The sequence below is a fragment of the Rhincodon typus genome, chromosome 27 (genome assembly GCF_021869965.1).
Source record: "Rhincodon typus isolate 14 chromosome 27, sRhiTyp1.1, whole genome shotgun sequence".
NCBI classification, from domain to species: Eukaryota; Metazoa; Chordata; class Chondrichthyes; order Orectolobiformes; family Rhincodontidae; genus Rhincodon; species Rhincodon typus.
Window position 1 is genome coordinate 39,026,499 of NC_063358.1, and position 9,843 is coordinate 39,036,341.

The 9,843-nt window shown below is 42.0% G+C and overlaps 1 protein-coding gene across 1 annotated transcript in view; it reads left to right on the forward strand.

Annotated features, from left to right (window-relative positions):
* LOC125486257 overlaps positions 1-9,413 on the forward strand; it is a 14,744-nt gene extending 5,331 nt beyond the window's left edge. Inside the window, exons 2-3 of the mRNA XM_048612963.1 lie at positions 8,196-8,243; positions 9,222-9,413. Of these exons, the coding sequence (XP_048468920.1) occupies positions 8,196-8,243; positions 9,222-9,413 (240 nt within the window). The remainder of the gene's footprint in view (positions 1-8,195; positions 8,244-9,221) is intronic.
* The last annotated feature ends 430 nt before the right edge of the window (positions 9,414-9,843 follow it).

A 9,843-nucleotide genomic window follows, 5' to 3' on the forward strand; every position in this document is an offset into this window, starting at 1 on the left:
TTCCTCCCACTTCTTACAGACAAATGGGGTGGCCATGGGTACCCGCACGGGCCCAAGCTATGCCTGCCTCTTTGTAGGTTACGTGGAACAATCCGTCTTCTGTACCTACACTGGCCGTAAACCCCACCTCTTCCTCCGTTACATTGATGACTGTATTGGCGCCGCCTTGTGCTCCCACAAGGACCTCGAACAGTTCATCCACTTCACCAACACCTTCCACCCCAACCTTAAGTTCACCTGGACCATCTCTAACACTTCTCTCAGCTTCCTGGACCTCTGTCTCCATCTCGGGCAACCACCTAGAAGCCGATATCCATTTCAAGCCCACCAACTCCCACAGCTACCTAGAATACACCTCCTCCCACCCACCTTCCTGCAAAAATGCCATCCCCTATTCCCAATTCCTTCACCTCCGCCGCATCTGCTCCCAGGATGAGGCATTCCACTCCCGTACATCTCAGATGTCCTCGTTTTTCAAGGACTGCAACTCCCGCCGCCCCCCCCAGTGGCCGAGGACATCCTCGACTGTGTCTCCCGCATTTCCTGCAGCTCATCCCTCACACCCCGTCCCCGCAATAACAACCAAAACAGAATCCCCCTCGTCCTCATGTACCACCCCACCAACCTCCGGATCCAACGCATCATCGTCCGACACTTCCGCCATCTACAATCCGACCCCACCACCAAAGACACTTTTCCCTCCCCACCCTTATCTGCTTTCCGGAGGGACCACTCTCTCCGTGACTCCCTTGTCCGCTCCATACTCCCCTCCAGCCCCACCACACCCGGCACTTTTCCCTGCAACCGCAAGAAATGCTACACCTGCCCCCCCCCCCCCACACCTCCTCCCTCACCCCCATCCCAGGCCCCAAGAAGACTTTCCACATCAAGCAGATGTTCACCTGCACATCTGCTAATGTGGTATACTGCATCCGCTGTTCCCGTTGTGGCCTCCTCTACATCGGGGAAACCAAGCGGAGGCTTGGGGAGCGCTTTGCAGAACACCTACGCTCGGTTTGCACTAACCAACTGCACCTCCCAGTCGCGAACCATTTCAACTCCCCCTCCCATTCCTCAGACGACATGTCCATCCTGGGCCTCCTGCAGTGCCACAACGATGCCACCCGAAGGTTGCAGGAACAGCAACTCATATTCCGCTTGGGAACCCTGCAGCCCAATGGTATCAATGTGGATTTCCCAAGCTTCAAAATCTCCCCTCCCCCTACCACAACCCAAAACCAGCCCAGCTCGTCCCCGCCTCCCTAACCTGTTCTTCCTCCCTCCTCCCACCTCAAGCCACACCCCCATTTCCTACCTATTAACCTCATCCCGCCCCCTTGACCTGTCCATCCTCCCTGGACTGACCTATCTCCTCCTTACCTCCCCATCGACACTCACCTTTACTTGCTCCATCCCCGCCTCTTTGACCTGTCTGTTTCCTCTCCACCTATCCTCTCCACCTATCCATCTTCTATCCACCTCCCACTCTCTCCCTATTTACTTCAGAACCCCCTTCCCCTCCCCCATTTTCGATGAAGGGTCTAGGCCCGAAACGTCAGCCTTCCTGCTCCTATGATGCTGCTTGGCCTGCTGTGTTCATCCAGCTCTGCACCTTGTTATCTCAGATTCTCCAGCATCTGCAGTTCCTACTATCTCTAAATTTATGCAACCTCTCCTCATACCTAAAACCCTCCAGACCAGGCAACATCCTAGTAAACCTTCCCTGCATGTCCTTCTGGTGGGACTGCACACAGTATTCTGAATGTGGCCTAACTATAGTTTTGTACAGCTGTAATGAAACTTGCCAGCTTTTATATTCGGTGCCCCAGCCAATGAAGGCAAGCATGCTATATGCCTACTTGGCCACCTTATCCACTTGTGTCGCCACATTCGGGGATCTGTGGACCTGTACACCCAGATCCAACTGTATGTCAGTGTTCCTAAGGGTTCTCCCATTTATTGTATAATTCACATCTGAATTTTATCTTCCAAAATGCATCACTTTGATTCAGCTGGAACCCATCCCATTCGTACAGCTCCTTTCTGTACCAGAATTTGTACCCTAATCCATACTATGAAAGGAAGCCCCTCTTTATCGTGCCAGTCCTTTCGCCACTTGCCCTTGCAATTAACACCGACTTGATAAATTTGTTTCCTGAGTCCTTGCAGTATCTGCATGGTAATTTTGTGTTCCTAGTTTGAAAACTCACATATCTCTGTGAACATTTAGAAATTTCATACCTTTTAAAAATATTCTGCTTTTCTATTCTTACTGTCAATGTGAATAATCTCTCATTGCTCTATTAATTCTCTATCTGTCATCTTATTGCCCACTGATTTAAGCTGCCTGTATCATTTTTCAGCCTCTTTCTGGGATGTTCAGTTTTTTTTGTCACGTAGATTTGTATATTCAGTAAACTTAGATGTGACACTCTGTTTCTTCACCTGAGTCATTAATACAGATTGTAAATAGTTCAAACTTTAGAACTGATCATTGTGATACTTCACTAGTTACTGCTTGTTAATGTGAAAATGGCCTTTTATCAGTGCTGCCGCTTCTTGTTTTTTAACTAATCATCAATCCGTGGAAATATATCACCTCTAAGTTTGTGATTATCTTGCATGGTTAACTTTTTGTGTGGTGTTACAACATGGAGACAGACAAACAGACACAGTTTAAGAGATAAATCAAAAGAAAAATATAAATGACATGTGACTGGCCAATTCACTTAAGCCGTAACATCACAAGCTCATAGGATTGTATGTTAAAATCAGGAATTGCTGGAGAAAGTCGGCAGATCTGGAAGCATCTGCGGAGAGAAAACAGATTTAACATTTCAAGTCTAGTGACCATTCTTCGGAATTTTGTTAGGTTTCTGAAGACACTGCATGCAAATAGCTTCCAATAGACTGCAAATAATATTCACATGGTACTTGTAACCGAGATTCTATTCTCTAAACTTTCAGTAAGTTAATAATAAGAAGATAACAAGGGAGCCGTGAAATCTCAAACCTGTAGCTTTGGCTACCACAATCCTTTTGACAAAACACAGTTCAAAGCCAATTCAAACATTGATTTCTCTTTCTGTTTTTGTTTTCAACATTCTGTTGGTATGCATCTCCCCATGAGGCCCCTGTTTATTTTCAAACGTCTACTGTCTGAGCATAATACACACCGGAGCCAAAACTTCTAGAGTGTTATTTGAACAAGAATCAACCTGCAGTTACTTCAAGGTCTGGTCTCATAAACAAATATTAGTTTGTTTGTCCTTTTTAGAACAAGCTGCTGCTGTTTGCCCAATGGTCACCTTCATCTGTTAGGTCTCAAGGATTCTATGATTCCATAAACAAAAATTGATTTAAAAAATGAAGATTTCAACAGTGGCACTCTACTTAAACCTTTTGAAAATCTAACTACATTACCTCTAATGGCTCTCCTTCATCTATTTGTATCCTCAAAAAAACTAACAGGTTGTCAGGCACAGTTTTCTTTTCATAAGATCATGATGGCTCTATCTGAAGACACTACGATTTTCAAGTGCATGTTAAGACCTTTTACGAATAGATGCTATCATTTTCCTGGCAATTAATGTTAGGCCATCTGGCCTTGATTGTAAGACCGAACAAACTTAGGAGGATGAGTAGGCTACCTGGCCTCTCCAGTCTGCTTCACCATTTAGGTCATAGCTAAGTTGATTGTGGTCATAACTTCACTTTACTGCCAGACCCAATTAACTCACTTGTCAGTTAAAAATCTATCTAACACAACCTTGAATATGTATTGCTCCCCATCTCGGACATAAATGGGGAGTTCCTGGTTTTTAAATTGTACACTCTGGTTCTTGATTCCAACCGAATTCCCCAGTTCTCCTGCTCCTTTCTTGAAGAGCATTGTTATATTTGCTAAATTCCAATGGAACTACATCAGAATCTAAGGACTTTTGGACAATCATAACCATCTATTATCTCTGCAGCTACCTGTTTTAGAACCGTAGGATTTAAGTGATCAGGTCCCAGGGATTTGTCAGCTTTTAATTACCTTAGTCACTCGTTCTTTTCTCCTCTGGTATTAATTGCTTTAAATTCCTTACTGTTACTAAGCCCTTGGTTATTCTGTATTTTTGATGTGCAATTTTTATCTTCTACAACAAAGGCAATACAAAGGGATGGATTTCCACTCCTGATGTAGGCCACTGGAGCTGGGAAATTTTCTGACCCAGCATATCCATCTCAGTTTAAAGCATCCAGAATCTGGTCTCCCCAATCTACCATAGTAGTAGTTGCTTACGAGATGGAGATGAGCTTGCTGAATCAGGAAACAGAACCCAGGTGGCCAGGGATGGACAGTGTACCTTCTGGGAAGCAATCAGGCCAGTAACCCTTATCCGTCACACTTGGACATCTCCTCACTTCTAGTGTTAACTCAAAGCTGGAACATGTGCACCTCACCCACTCTTCATAACCCCCATAACCCTCCAAGCCAACTCATGCCCCTAACCAATGTCCATGATTGTTCTTAGTTGGCACAGCAAATATTTGCCACCTTGTGTCTCTCATCCTATAGAAACTCATTTTTAAAAATTATTTTTTCATGAGATGTGGGCATCACCAGCAAGGCCAGCATTTGTTGTCCATCCCTAGTTGCCCTGGGACTGAATGGCTTGCTAGGCCATTTTAGAATCTGGAATCTGGAACCATTCGTAAGCTTGACCAAGTAAGGATGGCAGATTTCCTTTCTTAGAGGGCATGAGTGAACCAGATGGCGTTTGGTGATAATCGATTATTGTTTTAAGAACATAAGAACTAGGAGCAGGAGTAGGCCGTCTGGCCCTTCGAGCCTGCTGCGCCATTCAATAAGATCATGGCTAATCTTTTCGTGGACTCAGATCCACTTACCCGCGTTCTCACCGCAACCGTTAATTCCTTTATTGTTCAAAAAAATACCTACCTTTTCTTTAAAAACGTTTACTGAAGTAGCGTCAACTACTTCACTGGGCAAGGAATTCCATAGATTAACAACCCTCTGGGTGAAGAAATTCCTTCTCAATTCAGTCCTAAATCTGCTCCCTGTAATCTTGAGGCTATGCCCTCTTGTCCTAGCTTCACCTGCCAGTGGAAACATCCTCTCTACTTCTATCTTATCTATTCCCTTCATTATTTTATATGTTTCTATAAGATCCCCCCTCAATCTTTTGAATTCCAATGAATATAATCCCAATCTACTCCGTCTCTCCTCATAAGCCAACTCCCTCAACTCCGGAATCAACCTAGTGAACCTCCTTTGCACCCTCTTGTTTTGTTGTCACCTTTACTGAGACTGTTGTTCACATGTGATTTTGTTTCATGAATTTCAATTTTGGCAGCTGCCCTGATGGTACTTTAATCCATGACCTTGGAGTATTAGCCTGGTTCTCGGCATTACAAATCCAGTGACATTTACACTGCATGCCAACTCATGACCCCAACCCACTTTACCAAATCCTCCATGCCAACTTGTTGCTGGACTCATGCCAATAGCCTTTCAAATCTTTGATATCAATCCACCCAGTATCTATCATGGGCAGACCTCAGGAGCCATGTGGAGAAGAAACAAAATAAACTTCTAAAATAATGACTTTGTAGTACAACACTTAAATATTACTGAAAAGAGAGCATTTACTGAAGCTTTTCATTTTGCCTCCATCAGGAAAATACAAGAATGCCAAAAATCAAATTATAACGGGGGAAAGAGTGTTGATTGGTTTGCAAGTTGACTCTGGTGGAGATGTTGTCGTGGAGAAAGCCACAGGGAATTATAGCCTCCCTAAGCTCTAGGACATTTCAAACGAATGTAACGCTTGAATAAATTTGTTTTGATTGCCGACAATGATCTCTGCATATGTTGCATGAATGAATCATGTTATGAGCTCAGCTGAATATCCTAAATTAGTACAATCAATTGTTCAGCAACTAATGCCCAGTATGGAATCCCATCGTATGGTCAATGTTTTGTTTTGGATTTTGCAAGTGTGGGCTATTGTATATAGTTTGGACTGTTCTTATTGCTGACATCCAAAGAAACATGCTGTTTGATCTGATGGGCCAAACACCAAATTATCACACCAATTTATATTACAGGGGGAAAGAGTGTCGATTGGTTTGCAGCTTGACTTTGGTGGAGATGTTGCCATGGAGAATGTCACTTGGGATTGCACTTGTGCTGATAGAACAATGTTTCATGGTAGCCGGAATGTCATTTTGAATTGATGGCAGCAGCATCCAGTCACGTAGCCACTGTGTAGTAGCAGAATGAAATGGCATCCTTAAATCGTTGTTCACTTCAGACTTTGAAAGCGTCTGGACTACCTCAAGTTAACCTGAAAAAGCAAAGTATGTCAAAAATTTGAATAATAATTTATTGGAAGTGGGTGTGGAATTTCTGCATCCAGGTCTTATCACCATCATTAAAAGTCTGCAAAATCTTGCCAATTCTCTGAAAATCCAGTGCAAAATGTGGTTTCAATCTTTGTGCCATTTCTGCATTCCCCATGATACAATTTTCCATCTCTGCCTTTAAGACACCAGCATTCACTTTAGCTAGTCTTCTTTTATATGCTTGTGAAAGCCATTATATTTCATTTTTATATTCCTAGCTGTGTTGCTCTCATTTCCACTTTTCTATTTTTATAAACTTTCTGTTTTTCCTTTAGTTTAAGAAGTTCTTCTAAATGCAACATTATAAACTTCTTTTAATTTATTACTACCTCTAACTTCCTTAGAAAGGTCTAGTTAAATCTTTCTTGCTGAGCTTTTTTTTAGTGGAACTTATTTTTGTCAAACATTTTGAATTTTTCTTGATTTGTTTCCCGTTGCTTACCTACTACCATCACTTCTGGTCTATATATCCAGTTACCCTCAGCTATGTACTGGCTTTGTTTAAGTATGAGACTTCTTTTGGAACAGAGCATGTTCTCAAACTTTCTATGGAATTCAGTTGTATAGGGATCACTTTTTACAAGGGGCTCTTTTATACATTAAACCTGCCTCATAATACAATGCTACATCTAAAATAACTTTATTCCTAGTTGGTTTCACCAGTGTTGTTCCAGGATATTATCGCAATGCATTCTATTAACTTATCTGTAGACTTACCATTGCCAATTTAATTTGCCCAGTCTACACACGGGTTGAAGTCCCTCATGATTTATATGTTACCTTTGTAGAAACTCCAGTTTTTCTTGTTTAATACATTGTCCAATGGTACAACTACTGTTAGAGAGCCTATGAGCTGCTTCTGTCGCAATTTTCTGTGGCCATTGGTTTTTCCTAATCTCCAGCCATGCTGATTCAAATTCTTGACTTTCTGAAATAAGGTCCTTGCAGTCGATGTTGTTACTATTCCTCATCATTTTCCATACTGCCAGTATCTTTGAAGCATTTTGCAGCCAGGAATATTTATTTTCCAACTCTTTCATTACCATGCAAATATGTCTCTGGAATGGTTCTTGGAACAAAACCATTTATCTCTATGCAATTAGTTTATCTATTTTGAAAATGCTTTCTGTGTCAGAATAAAGAGCCTTTTATAATCACTACTCTTTGCATGGACCTTAGTTGCTGATTTCTGTTAAACTCTCTGTCCTGCCTGTCCCACTGTACAAAATCTGTACAATTCCCTTGACTTATTCTCTTGAGATTTCAAAATCGTCCCAACCTGATTCTTCCCACCCCTTTTGGTTTAAGGACCTATTCACTACAGTATGTGGGCCTAGAGTTATTGATTACAGTGGATGAGATTGGGATTATTGATTATGGTAGAAATGATGGGGGTTTTAGGTAACTGAGGACCAGGTAAGGATGGCTGAAGGACATTAGTGAACCAAATTGGTCTTTATGAAACTTAATGGTCATCATTAGACTTGTAATTCTAGATTTTTATTGAATTCAAATTCTACAATCTGCCAAGTTTTGAACTCAGGTCCTTTGAACATTACCAAGGTCTCCGGCCTGGCGATAATATCACAGGGCCATCGATACCCCTGTTAATTACAGTGGTTGTGACTGCTTTATTGACCACAGTAGGTGAGAATATCTTGCAATAGGAGAGACTGAGATTATTGATTATAGTGGTGGGATAGATGTTATTGATTAGAATAGTGGATTTGTAATGTTGTTTTATCCTGCAAATACTGTACTATGCATTTCTTCTCATTCAGGCTGGTGTTTATGGCCGCTGTGGGAATGGAGTCTTGGCTGTATATTATGTAAGTTGTTCTCCATTTCTGTTTGCATTCTCTTTGATATTGTTTGTATTTCATATTTGTCTTTAGCCTGTTTCTACCCCCTTTTCTTCATTATATTTTGAAAGCTAAGCTGGTCACCTGGTGTTGTAAGAATTGGCAGATGTGGGCCAGATTTGGGTTTCTTCCCTTTCTACAGTGTAACTAAACAAAATCCTAAAATCATAGAACCCCTACACAAGCCACTCAGACCCACCTCCTTATCCCTGTAATCCTACATTTCCCATGGCCAATCCACCTAACCTGCACATGTTTGGACTGTGGGAGGAAACCAGAGCACCTGAAGGAAACCCATGCAGGTGCGAGGAAAATGTGCAAACTCCAATCAGACAGTCACCTTAGGCTGGAATTGAACCCTGGTCCCTGGCACTGTAAGGCAACAGTGCTAACCGATATGCCAGGTAGTCAAGACTGCTTAAAAAAAACAACAAAATTGTGGATGCTGGAAATCAGAAACAAAAACAGAAATTGCCAGGACAAGTCACTCTGGTGGCATCTTGTGGACGGAAATCAAGTTAACTTTTCAAGTCAGTGATGCCTCTTGAGAACAGAAGACTCATGACTTTTTCCAACATCTAAAGCTAACCAACAAAATGATGGAACCCATAGCTAGCCTGCATTCTTTTGAATAGCAAGATAAGACATTGTGTTTCATAGAAGGCAGATCGCAATTCGTTCTCTTCATTCACACTCAGGATCCGGGGTGGAAAATTCTACACCGCTCATAGAATTATTGGAATTCCATACTAAGGTTAATTCACCTAGCCTGCACATCCCTGGACACTACGGGCAATTTAGCATGGCCAACCCACCTAAATTGAACAGAGTCATGGAGTCATACAGCTAATGCTATTATCTTTATTCACCGTAGACCCTTCTGGCAGAAACCTGGCATTTCAATATTGTATCAGCGGACATAAATATTTGCTTAAATTGAATCAGGATCTATCTCTGGGAATAATTCTCAACAGTTTCCAGCAGGGAGCTATTAATAATCAACAGTTGGTTGGTAAATTAAGTGTCAGCGTGCAATATCATTCATTTCATAACTGCAGAGCTGAGAAAAAGATTGTGTTCACAACGTCGTATATCCAGACCTCAGTGGTTGTGGTACATTCTGCCAGTGGTGTTTAGAAAGTTAACAGTGAAACAGTAAAATTGATTATTTCTGATACAATGACCAAAGCTTGATATTTACGATCCTGCATTCAGCCATTGAATTCAGTAATATAAAAGAATTCCTTGGAAAAGTCACAAAATTGTGTCGATTTCTTTTGAATTGTGGTCTGAGTTGCTACAGCATTATTTCTTACTTCAGGGACCAGGGTTTGAAGCAAATGAGCTAATGTGATAAAAGTTTCTTATATCCAGTTTTTATGTGAAATGGGTTTGACTGACCCTTGAGTCACAGCTGGTTATATGGGGATCCACAGCATAAAATCTCTCACAATTGAAACTAAATTCATAGATTCCTTCAGTGTGGAAGCAGGCCATTCAGTCCATCGAGTCCACACCGACCCTCTGAAAAGCATCCCGCCCAGACCCACCCCTCTAACCTCTTCAC